Below are 13565 nucleotides of genomic sequence, written 5' to 3'. Positions count from 1 at the left end.
GGTTGGCATTAACGAATCCCCTGGCTAGTAGATACTAGTGCTACGAAATATAATTAACTTAAAGCTTTTTCAGAGCTTTTTAGGGTTTTTCAGAGCTCTTTAGATATTTCACGGCTTTTTAGAGTTTTCAAGGCTTTTTAGAGAACATTTAAAGTTGATCTTCACTATTGTAGGGATTTGTAATTATCATTCTTTAACGAATCTCCTAGCTCGTAGATCCCAGTGCTACGGAGTATAATTAAATTTAAGCTTTTCAAAGCTTTTTGGAGTCTTCTTGAGCTTTTTAGAGTTTCTCAGAGCTCTTTCAGGGCTCTTTAGTGTTTTTAGGGTTTTTAGGAAACATTCAAAGATAATCTTCAATATTTCAGGGAATTTTGTTATTATCATTCTTTATAAAGAATTAAGTTACTTTCAATTGGCTTTAACGAATCCCCTGGCTATTAGATACTAGCGCTCTGAAATATAATTAACTTAAAGCTTTTTAAAGGTTTTCAGAGCTCATTAGATATTTTACGGCTTTTTAGAGTTTTCAGGTTTTTTTTAGAGTTTTCAAGGCTTTTTAGAGTACATTCAAAGTTGATCTTCACTACTGTGGGGATTTGTTATTATCATTCTCTAACCAATCTCCTAGCTTGTAGATCCCAGTGCTACGGAGTACAATTAAATTTAAGCTTTTCAAAGCTTTTTGGAGTCTTCCTGAGCTTTTTAGAGTTTCTCGGAGATTTTTCAGGGCTCTTTAGGGGTTTTAGAAAACATTCAAAGATAATCTTCATTATTGTAGGGAATTTTGTTAGTATCGTTATTTATAAAGAATTAAGTTACTTTCAGTTTGCTTTAACGAATCCCCTGGCTAGTAGATACTAGTGCTACGAAATATAATTAACTTAAAGCTTTTTCAGAGTTTTTTAGAGTTTTTCAGAGAGCTCTTTAGATATTTTACGGCTTTTTAGAGTTTTCAGGGTTTTTTAGAGTTTTCAAGGCTTTTTAGAGACCTTTTTTTTGGGTAAGTCCAAAATTGTATTAATAAATATCGAAAGAATACAACTAGCTTGTAAGAAAAAGGGCAGAAAACCCCAAAAAACTTACAAATACATTAGGTAATTCAATCAAATGAAGAAAATCAGGTCTTCCATCATAATTCATACCCTCCTTCTCTTGCAAAAAACAACCTCTCTTAGCCATAGTGTCCGCTGAAAAGTTAGTTTCTCTAAAAGAATGCACAAATCTGATTCTTGCATAATTCCGCTTAACAACCACCCATCTTGATCTAATAAACCAAGGAACATTAGAAACACCACCCGAGAAAGTTTGCATTGCTGCCATACTATCCGAGCGAATACAAATCCGCTGCAAACCAAATTTCATAGCCCATTCCAACCCAACAATAACCGCAAAAACTTCAGCAAGATAGTTTGTTGTTGTCCCCAAGCCTATGTTCATAGCGCCAAGAACATTAGAAGAAGTATCTCTTACCACCACACCACCACCTGCCACACCCGGATTACCCCTAGAGGCACTATCACAACATATCATCAATTCATCTGCTTCTGGAGGCTCCCAAAAACACTCCACCGGTTCAATCTGTTTAATTTTCCTATGAATAACTCTGAAAAATTCATAATATTCAACTCCATAACATTGTTGCGTATAAAACCCTTCAATCTTCTTGAGTAATCATGAACTTGGTTAAAAACTCTCTTTTGAAAGAAAATCCAGCTAACTTGTTTGCTATTATAAATAAAGTTGTTTCTCATCATCCATAATTCAGAGGGAACAACTAAAATAGTTAATAACCATAAGTCTTTAACCATTCTACTCATACCTTTGGCTTCTTTGTACGCTGTTGTCAAATTTTGATGCATTTTGATGCCAAACACACCTTCAATCCAGCTCCAAGCTTTCATAGCAAAAATACAAGACCATAATATATGCTCGAGAGATTCCTCCTCCACCTTGCACAAACAACGCCTATTAACCACTGAAATTTTGAACCGACTTTTAACCTTGTCAAGAGTAGCACACGAGAAATTTCCAATTTTGAGAAGCAAGAGACGGATGAATTTCTGGCCTCCAAATCAGATTAGCACCCTCCAACTTTGCATATCTAACTCGCACCAAATCTTTGGCCGATTTTACCATGAAATCTCCTTTGTAAGAAGGTTTACAAACTCTGTAGTTCTCTCCTCCCATCGGCCTTGGAAGATTATTCACATCACCACCTGCAGCAAGCATATTAGCAATACAAGGATCTGTTAAAGCCCAATTTCCATTGTCTAACATATCACTAACCAGCACCGATCGATCCAAATTTGGGTTGTCAAGGACATCCGCAATGGACGATTCTGAACACCAAGCGTCAAAATATAAAGACGTTGCCCTGCCATCACCAATCAGCACATGAACATTATTCTCAACATCATTATATACCCATTTGATTCCCGGAAGAATGGAGGACTTAATGTATTTGCGCAGATGACCATTACGGCTAAAAAATCTAGCCCTGAATAATTTCGCCCAATTCTTTTTGGAAGTTTTCATATTCCACCAAAGCTTCATTAACAAAGCCTTATTCATGGAAATCATGCTCGAGATTCCCAGGCCACCCTCTTCATACGGAACACAAACTTTGTCATACGCCACAGTAAAAGATCTTCGAACACTAGAGTCACCAGTCCAAAGAAAGTTCTGTATAACAACTTCACATTGATGAACAATTTTTTTAGGCCAACGATAAACTGCCATGTTGTGAATCGAGTAGCTAACTATCACAAATTTTATAAGAACAACTCTGTCTTGAAAAGATAAGTGTTTCCCCTTCCAACCTGAGAGCTTCTCCTTTATCTTCTCTACCACATTACTAATATGATGATACCTCACTATTTCTGGCATAATTTTGATACCTAAGTACCTATATGGGAATGAAACAACTTTCATACCAAGAAAAGTAGAAATAGATGTTCGCCTCGACAAAGAACCCCCTCCATAATACAACTTGCTCTTTTGCCTACTAACCGTCTGCCCAGAAGCACGTTGATAGGACCCCAACAAATCAACTAAATTCTGCAGACTTTTCATGTTGCCTTTTACAAAATATCATAATATCGTCAGCAAAAAAAATGGGTAGGAGAAATACCTTTCCTAGTGACCATATGAGTCATTTTTCGATCTCTAAATAACTTAGCAATATTTCTACTTAAGACATCCTCAATTAAGACAAAAATTAAAGGCGAAAGAGGATCACCCTGAAAAAGACCCCTATCAATCTTGAAGAAACCCTCCGGACTACCATTGAAGAGAACCGAAATCCTTGTTGACTGAAGAATATGAAGAATCCAAGTACACCAACCTTCAGAAAACCCATATCTTCTAAAGACCTCCATGATAAACTTCCAGCTAACAGTATCAAAAGCCTGAGTAATATCAAGTTTTAACCCCACATTACCATCTTTCCGCTTGATTTGTAGCTCATTAACCATCTCAGGCGCCAAACTAATATTTTCGTGAATGTTTCTTCCCTTCATAGAAGCAACCTGTTTCTCAGGAACCAAGTTACCCAACACAGTACCTAATCTTGTTGCCAAGATTTTGGTAAAAATCTTGAAGAAAAAGTTGCTCAGCCCAATCGGACAAAAGTTAGAAAGAGTATTAGCTCCTCTTACCTTTGGCAGCAGCATAAGAAGGCTAGAATTAACTTTATGGGGAATATACTTATGTTCCAAACAAAAAATGATAGCCTTCACCAAATCAGAACTAATAATATCCCAACAGTGTCTATAGAAAAATACGGCAAAACCATCCGGGCCTGGAGAACTATCAGCACCCAGAGAAAAAATAGCTTCACGAATTTCTTCATACATGGGAATGAGGTCCATGCCAATACTTTCCTCTGCAGAAATAGTCGAATGATCAATATCAAATAAGGAATCATCCAGCACCGAAGAATCCCCATTGAATTTATCTTCATTAAAACTAACAACATGCTGCACCATTTGATCCACATTCGTAATCGTCTCCCCATTTTCATTTACCAGTTCAGAGATAGTATTACTACTTCTCCTAATGCGAATACTATTGTGAAAGAAGCTTGTGTTACTAGCCCCTTCAACAAGCCACTTATTACGAGACTTTTGTTTGAGCATAGTAGCCAGTTGCAATCTAGTATTGTTAAGTTCCACGGCTCTACTCTTCATATTATTCAGCTTATCAACATTACTAAGGTCCTCATCAGTTTCACGTAAAGCATTCTCCATTCTCAACTGATCTTGCTTTAGCCGAATACGCACATTACCAAACACCCGTTTATCCACTCCTTCATATCTGCCTTAAGCCTCTTCAACTTAAAAGGAAAAACATAAGACGGAGAACCAACAACCGGTTTATCCCAGCTATCTTGAACCATCTTCATAAAATCAGGGTGACTAAACCACATTTTTTGTACTTGAAAAGGAGCACGTTTTGGACGATTATTAATAAAAGGATAACCAATGAGCGGAGAATGATCGGAAACTTCTCTAGGAAGAGATTTACACCGCCAATTCTCATACTTATCCAAACCAGGCTTCATTGATAACGGCCCTATCCAGTTTACGAATAATTCTCTTATCCCCTGACTGACGATTGGACCAAGTGAAACTACTACCAAGAGCTTCAGCTTCAAACAACCCATTATCATCTAACCAATCACCAAACTCATTAACCACTGAAGTACGAGGAACAACAACACCTTTTTTCTCCTCAAGGCGAAGAACGCAATTAAAATCTCCAACTACAAGCCACGGAACCTTACTATTACCCAAACTCAGCTGTTGCCATAAACTTCTTCGCGTCACCTGCAAATAACTTGCATGAACGAAAGAAATTTGAACACCATCTACCCCAACTGTGATAGCTTGACGAGAAGAATTCACTACTACAGGATCAGGTAAACTAGAAGACCACATGACCCAAATATTCCCAACTGTGTCATCATTTGAATTATGAATAATACTACTACTAAAACCGATAATATTAAGTTTACGCTTCAATCTTGGAGAACAAGCAACCCTTGGCTCAGCTAAACCAATAATATCAGGTTTATGTTCTTTAACTAACTCATAAAGTTTAACTCTACCATCCCTACGAGCAATTCCATTAATGTTGCAGAATAGGACACGCATTAATGACTAGTTGATTTAGGATTTGTTAACTTCACCCTAGAAGACCCAAGATCATTATCTTGTCGCAGTAAAGATGATGAACTCCCATTAGAAGGCTTTCCAACAGAAGCATTAGAATTATGATTCAAAACTCTACCAGGTCTTCTCTGATTCTTATCAATCTTTTCAGTAACCCTACCCCCAGCCAGCTGACAATTATCACTTTCAACAGTCTCTTGCACTAAAGCGCCAATAGCCATATTCATATTTTCCTCTAAACCCAACTCAGAATTTAAAACATCAAACTTATTGCGAGCCAAAATTTGTTCTTGGTTGAACAGTTCTCCACACAAAGGAATATTAGAAGTGGATTCACCAGTCCTACCAACTGTGGAAATATTCTCACCGATATTCACAGATGGCTTAGTCTGCAAAGGCTTAGTTCTTTCCAATTTATCCTGAGCAACTAATGAAGCGTGCGCTTCAGCTTGTTGTTTGAACCTCGTCAAATCAGCATTGGATTTGCGCAACGCTTCTTCAAACTTAGTTATCTCCTCTTGTAACTGTCTAGCCTTCATAACATCCGCCTTATCAATATCTTCATCTACAACCCCTACCAAAGAAAGTTGATGAGTTTGATCACTAGCATGATCAGCAGCAAGAGACCCGTTTGAGTTAACTATAATACCTCCCTTCTTTTTACTCTTTTGTTGCTTCCAACCTCCTTGAGCCTCATTATGTGGTTGTTGTTGAACTTTTTTGTTCTTGTTATCTTTTTTCTTCCTGCATTCAGTGTCAAGATGTCCAATAATCTTGCAATCGGTACACAACTTAGTTCTTTTTGGAATACCAAAAGGCTGCCAAAACTCCATGCCATTGACTGTAACGAGAATACCTTCAGAATCCAATTCCGGAAAATCCAATATCAACGAGCACATAAGCAAAATATCCGCACTCATGATTTAGGGTTCTCTTGTCCACAATAATTGGAGTACCAAGAGTTTGATCTAAATATAGCACCGTCTTCTCCATCCATAATTCAACTGGTAACCCTGGGAATTTCACCTAGACTGTAGAATGAGAAGTTACTTGTTTGTCAGCATCAAAGCTAGGGTACCATTCCTGCAATTTTAAACTTTGTTGTGCTACCAACTAGTTTTTGTCTTCTCGGAAAATCTTCTCCTTATCATCCTGAGTCCATAACTTGATGATGACGAACCCACGGTTCATAGGACCAAACTGCACTCTTCCATCATCCAAACCCCATTGTAACAATAAGTTTTACTTAACATCAGTAAAATCCAGGTCTTTTAAATCCAACCTACCAATGAGACTGTACTTCCAGATCTCGCATCCTTCAAAGAAAAAATCCTGAGGAATAACCAAAGCGGGTTTTCCATCTTTGACAGTATGTTTAGGTAACGTATTCAAATCCACAGATGTGGTAGGCAACTGCTTTTTACCCTTAACCATATCAACAAAGGAGAGGACCTTTGTTGAGGTAGAATCAACAAGTTCCCCCATCCTTGATCACCAAAAAGATGATCCAAGGAGAAGCGCGGAAAAAAAAATTGAAAAAAAAGTGTAACCCTAAAATCGCCAGAGCAAGTCTAGGAGAGAGAAAAAACAAGGCTTTTTAGAGAACATTCAAAGTTGATCTTCACTATTGTAGGGATTTGTTATTATCATTCTTTAACCAATCTACTAGCTTGTAGATCCCAGTGCTACGGAGTATAATTAAATTTAAGCTTTTTAAAGCTTTTTGGAGTCTTCCTGAGCTTTTTAGAGTTTCTCAGAGCTCTTTCAGGGCTCTTTAGGGTTTTTAGAAAACATTCAAAGATAATCTTCATTTTTGTAGGGAATTTTTTTAGTATCATTCTTTATAAAGAATTAAGTTACTTTCAGTTGTTTTTTTTTTTGTTAGGTCAAAATGGTTTATTAAAGCAAAAACGTAATTACAAGAATTACAAAATGGGAGGCACTAGGCCTCCCCACCCCCATAAACCAAAGGGGAAAAAAAAAACTCTAAAAACACATAAGATAAACTCCTAAACACTTGAAAAGTAACATAAAGAAGAAAACTAGGAAAATTAAAAAAAATTCTCCCCTTATTTCCAACTTTAAAATTCTTCTTCTTGGGAATGAGACCAGCAATTATTTGAGTCAAATCATAGTCTCCATGATTATTCTTGTATTCATCTTCATAATCATGATAAGTACCATCATAGTCATAATCCTCTCCATTTTCATCTGAAGCATAATTACCACCCGGAACAAGCTTAATAGGAGATTGAGCTTTCTTCTTAATTGACATTCTATCCATTTGCTCTTTTTTTCCCTGAAATAATCTTGTCTAAAGGATGGATCTCTAATGAAATTAGAACGCACTTCATCAATCTAAATAGTACTTGCCTCATCTAGTTCCTCCTTAGTTCAAATATTATCGAGATCAAAAACATTTTCCTCCAACCCTGCTTGAATATCCTTGTTATGTTCACGGCTTTGAATTTCCCCCTTTGAATTAATAGCCATGATCTTGGCAGCTTGCTTGGCTACTTTTCTAGCTTGTTTCCTTGCTAGAATATATGCATCCACTTCACCCCAATCCTTCGAACCCATACTATTATCTGAGTCACTAGATTCATCTTGTTCCTCCTCCACCAAAGCCTCACTAGAATCATTAGCAAGACCTAACTCAGAATCTAAGGCATCATATTTGTTTTTCACCACTAATTCTGTTTGAAAAAGTTCATCCACATAAGGAGTTTCAAAAGATTTAAATTTAAAAGGTATACCATTATTGTGGGAGTTCTTACCCTTAACTGTTTTCCAATCCTCTTTAGATGTCCCTGGTTTAGAAATAAACGCAGAAATAGACCCTGGCACTGCCTGATTTTCAGTTTGTTTGGTCGTACCCTTGTTCTTTTTCACGGGAACTGACTTTGAAGAAGTTTCCAAAGAGTTCTTCTTGGTCACGGACTGAATATCTTCCAAATTCTTTTTGGACACGGAATCTTGCTGAGCTGCCAAAGTTTGCACAGACTGAGTACTCTTGGTCACGGACTGAGTACTCTGAGAATTATTCACGGCCTGAACGTTACATTCCTTATTTTGCACGGACCTAATCTCAGAGTTTTTGTTAGTCACGGATGATGGTTGAATAGCCATATTCTTCCCAGATTGAAATTCCACGGACTGAACTTGTTTACTTGTCTCTGGCGGAACAACTGCATGATTTACATGAGTAGAATTTTTACGTGCAACAATGTCCTTTTTGGCTGCAATAACATTTTTACATCTTATCAACTTAAGATGAGCTTCATGATATTCAATAAAAGAGCTATTTAGCTCTTCTTCCAGTTGTTTATCATCAGCGCCCTCTTGAATTGAAGCATCAATAGTTGTTGTTACATCTGCCATACTCTCTTTCCCGGACTGTATTCTTTCCCTTGCGGTAATATCCTCTAAAACATGAGTGTTGTTTACAATATTAGAAGGGCTGACACTACCATCATTAACACCAGATTTAGCATGATATGCATGGGAACCAAAATTACCATGCATATCATTCTTTCCACGAACTTCCCTCCAAGCATACTTTTTATTTGTATTGCTAACCTGCTTACCCTCCTTAGAATTTTGAAACTGAAGTTTTTGAGCCTCAACAGTAGGTTTGGAACCTCCTAAAAGCTTACGAGCAGCAAGACAATTTTCAAATTTATGACCCATGAACTTACAGTGTGTGCAAAACTTGACGTTCTCTAAATCTTGTACTTCTACATATTGCCAAAACTCTTTGTCGTTAGCTTTCAAATGAATTCTTTTTGGAATTGATTTAGCAAAATCAATATCTATGAGCACAACAACATAATTACCAACATCATGATCCAAAGTTTTCTGATCAATAACAATTGGCTTTCCAAGGATTTTAGCAATGTATAAAAGAATTCTCTTCGTCCATAACTATATGAACAAGCCAGGGAAACTTACCCAAACATTAACTCTTGTAGTTTGTTGTCTTTCCGGATCAAAGTTGGGGTAAAAGTTGAAAACCCTAAGTTGTTGAGTCTGTATTACCCAAGTTCCACCATGCCATACCTTGTCCTTGTCATCAGCTGATGTTAACTTGATTATAAAAAATCCTTTTGTCATTGGAACCAGCTTGCATCTCCCAACACCAAAACCCCATTGATTCTCCAAACTTTTTTGAACATCAACAAGTTTTAAACCCTTAAAGTTCAATCTCCCAATGAGACTAAACTGAAATAAATCACGTCCCTCTTGAGTAAATTCTATAGGAAGTTCTAACACTGGTTCATCATGATAGGAGGATTCCTCAGGAAGAGATAAAAAATATGAATCTTGTAACATATATGGTTTTTTACCCTTAACCAAATAAGCATAACTCACGGATTTTCCCCCATGAGGACTCATAGTTGGAACAATATTTTCACCCATCCTAAATCACCAAAGATGATCAAGGATGAAGGGAAAAACGTGAAAAGTTTGAAACCCTAAAGAAAAAAAATCGCCAGAAATTTTAGGAGAGAAAAAAACGCCACTTGAAAAAAACTAAGCCTTCATTATTAAGTTACTTTTAGTTGGCTTTAACGAATCCCCTGGCTAGTAGATACTAGTGCTACGAAATACAATTAACTCAAAGCTTTTTCAGAGCTTTTTAGAGTTTTTCAGAGCTCTTTAGATTTTTTAGAGCTCTTTAAATATTTTATGGCTTTTTAGAGTTTTCAAGGTTTTTTAGAGTTCCAAAGGCTTTTTAGAGAACATTCAAAGTTGATCTTCACTATTGTAGGGATTTTATATTATAATTCTTTAACGAATCTCCTAGGTATTAGATCCCAGTGCTACGAAGTAGGATTAAATTTAAGCTTTTCAAAGCTTTTTGGATTCTTCCTGATCTTTTTAGAGTTTCTCAGAGCTCTTTCAGGGCTCTTTAGAGTTTTTAAGAAATATTCAAAGATAATCTTCATTATTGTAGGGAATTTTGTTAGTATAATTCTTTATAAAGAATTAAGTTACTTTCAGTTGGCTTTAACAAATCCCCTGGATAGTAGATAATAGTGCTACGATATATAATTAACTTAAACCTTTTTGAGAGCTTTTTAGAGTTTTTCAGAGCTCTTTAGATTTTTTAGAGCTCTTTAGATATTTTAGGGATTTTTAGAGTTTTCAGGGTTTTTTAGAGTTTTCAAGGCTTTTTAGAGAACATTCAAAGTTGATCTTCACTATTTTAGGGATTTGTTATTATCATTCTCTAACGAATCTCCTAGCTTGTAGATCCCAGTGCTACGGAGTATAATTAAATTTAAGCTTTTCAAAGCTTTTTGGAGTCTTCCTGAGCATTTAGAGTTTCTAAGAGCTCTTTCAGGGGTCTTTAGGGTTTGTAGCAAACACTCAAAGATAATCTTCATTATTGTAGGGAATTTTGTTAGTATCATTCTTTATAAAGAATTAATTTACTTTCAGTTGGCTTGAACGAATCCCCTGGCGAGTAGATACTAGTGCTACGAAATATAATTAACTTAAAGCTTTTTCAGAGATTTTTAGATTTTTTCAGAGCTCTTTAGGTCTTTTAGAGTTTTCAAGGTTTTTTAGAGGTTTCGAGGCTTTTTAGAGAACATTCAAAGTTGATCTTCACTATTGTAGGGATTTATTATTATCATTCTTTAACGAATCTCCTAGCTTGTAGATCCTAGTGCTACGGAGTATAATTAAATTTAAGCATTTCAAAGCTTTTTGGAGTCTTCCTGAGCTTTTTAGAGTTTCTCAGAGCTCTTTCAGGGCTCTTTAGATTTTTAATAAATATTCAAAGATAATCTTCAATATTGTAGGGAATTTTTTTAGTATAATTCTTTATAAAGAATTAAGTTACTTTCAGTTGGCTTTAACAAATCCCCTAGCTAGTAGATAATAGTGCTACGAAATATAATTAAACCAAAGGTTTTTCAGAGCTTTTTAGAGTTTTTCAGAGCACTTTAGATTTTTCAGAGCTCTTTAGATATTTTAGGGCTTTTAGAGTTTTCAGGGTTTTTTAGAGTTTTCAAGGCTTTTTAGAGAACATTCAAAGTTGATATTCACTATTGTAGGGATTTGTTATTATCATTCTATAACAAATCTCCAAGCTTGTAGATCACGGTGCTATGGAGTATAATTAAATTTAAGCTTTTCAAAGCTTTTGGGAGTCTTCCTTAGCTCTTTAGATTTTCTCTGAGCTCTTTCAGGGATCTTTAGGGTTTTTAGGAAATATTCAAAGATAATCTTCATTATAGTAGGGAATTTTGTTAGTATAATTCTTAATAAAGAATTAAGTTACTTTCAGTTGGCCTTAACGAATCCCCTGGCTAGTAGATACTAGTGCTACGAAATATAATTAACTCAAAGCTTTTTCAGATGTTTTTAGAATTTTCAGAGCTCTTTAGATATTTTAGGGCATTTTAGAGTTTTCAGGATTTTTTAGATCCTAGTGCTACGGAGTATAATTGAATTTAAGCTTTTCAAAGCTTTTTGGAATCTTCCTGAGCATTTTAGAGTTTCTCAGAGATCTTTCAGGGCTCTTTAGGGTTTGTAGCAAACATTCAAAGATAATCATCATTATTGTACGGAATTTTGTTAGTATCATTCTTTATAAAGAGTTAAGTTACTTTCGGTTGGCTTTAACGAATCCCCTGGCTAGTAGATACTAGTGCTACGAAATATAATTAACTTAAAGCTTTTTCAGATGTTGTTAGAGTTTTTCAGAGCACTTTAGATTTTTCAGAGATCTTTATATAATTTAGGGCTTTTTAGAGTTTTCAGGGTTTTTTAGAGTTTTCAAGGCTTTTTAGAGAACATTCAAAGTTGATCTTCACTATTGTAGGGATTTGTAATTATCATTCTTTAACGAATATCCTAGCTTGTAGATCCCAGTGCTACGGAGTATAATTAAATTTAAGCTTTTCAAAGCATTTCGGAGTCTTCCTGAGCTTTTTAGAGTTTCTCAGAGATCTTTCGGGGCTCTTTAGGGTTTGTAGAAAACATTCAAAGATAATCTTCATTATTGTAGGGAATTTTGTTAGTATATTTCTTTATAAAGAATTACGTTACTTTAGTTAGCTTTAACGAATCCCCTGGCTAGTAGACACTAGTGCTACAAAATATAATTAACTTAAAGCTTTTTTAGACCTTTTTAGAGTTTTTCAGTGCTCTTTCGATTTCTCAGAGCTCTTTAGATATTTTTGGGCTTTTAAGAGTTTTCAGGGTTTTTTAGAGTTTTCAAGGCTTTTTAGGGTACATTCAAAGTGGATCTTCACTATTGTAGGGATTTATTATTATCATTCTTTAACTAATCTCCTAGCTTGTAGATCCTAATGCTACGGAGTATAATTAAATTTAAGCTTTTCAAAGCTTTTTGGAGTCTTCCTGAGCTTTTTAAATTTTCTCAGAGCTCTTTCAGGGCTCCTTAGGGTTTTTAGAAAACATTCGAAGATAATCATCAATATTGTATGGAATTTTTTTAGTATCATTCTTTATAAAGAATTAAGTTACTTTTCAGTTGGCTTTAACGAATCCCCTGGCTAGTAGATACTAGTGCTACGAAATATAATTAACTCAAAGCTTTTTCAGAGCTTTTTGGAGTTTTTCAGAGCTCTTTAGATTTTTTGGAGCTCCTTAGATATTTTTGGGCTTTTTAAAGTTTTCAGGGTTTTTTAGAGAACATTCAAAGTTGATCTTCACTAGTGTAGGGATTTGTTTTTATCATTGTATAACGAATCTCTTAGCTTGTAGATCACGGTGCTACGGAGTATAATTAAATTTAAGCTTTTCAAAGATTTTGGGAGTCTTCCTGAGCTTTTTAGAGTTTCTCGGAGCTCTTTCAGGGCTCTTTAGGGTTTGTAGCAAACATTCAAAGATAATCATCATTATTGTACGGAATTTTGTTAGTATTATTCTTTATAAAAAGTTAAGTTACTTTCGGTTGGCTTTAACGAATCCCCTGGCTAGTAGATACTAGTGCTACGAAATATAATTAACTTAAAGCTTTTTCAGATGTTTTTAGAGTTTTTCAGAGCTCTTTAGATTTTTCAGAGATCCTTATATAATTTAGGGCTTTTTAGAGTTTTCAGGGTTTTTTAGAGTTTTCAAGGCTTTTTAGAGAACATTCAAAGTTGATCTTCACTATTATAGGGATTTGTAATTATCATTCTTTAACGAATATCCTAGCTTGTAGATCCCAGTGCTACGGAGTATAATTAAATTTAAGCTTTTCAAAGCATTTTGGAGTCTTCCTGAGCTTTTTAGAGTTTCTCAGAGATCTTTCGGGGCTCTTTAGGGTTTGTAGAAAACATTCAAAGATAATCTTCATTATTGTAGGGAATTTTGTTAGTATATTTCTTTATAAAGAATTACGTTACTTTAGTTAGCTTTAACGAATCC

The 13565-nt window shown here is 35.4% G+C and overlaps 1 protein-coding gene across 1 annotated transcript; it reads right to left on the bottom strand.

Annotated features, from left to right (window-relative positions):
- Positions 1-1044: 1044 nt before the first annotated feature.
- Positions 1045-4250, bottom strand: LOC113342272. Its single transcript, XM_026586866.1, has 4 exons — positions 3134-4250; positions 2021-3080; positions 1823-1879; positions 1045-1606 (listed from the first exon to the last, which is right to left on the bottom strand). The coding sequence occupies exons 1-4, from the start codon at positions 4248-4250 to the stop codon at positions 1045-1047; spliced, it is 2796 nt and encodes a 931-aa protein (XP_026442651.1).
- Positions 4251-13565: the final 9315 nt, after the last annotated feature.

The sequence above is a fragment of the Papaver somniferum genome, unplaced genomic scaffold (genome assembly GCF_003573695.1).
Source record: "Papaver somniferum cultivar HN1 unplaced genomic scaffold, ASM357369v1 unplaced-scaffold_35, whole genome shotgun sequence".
In the NCBI taxonomy this organism is placed as follows: domain Eukaryota; kingdom Viridiplantae; phylum Streptophyta; class Magnoliopsida; order Ranunculales; family Papaveraceae; genus Papaver; species Papaver somniferum.
Note: the sequence above shows the minus strand (reverse complement) of the source record. Positions and strands in the feature narration are given on the sequence as shown.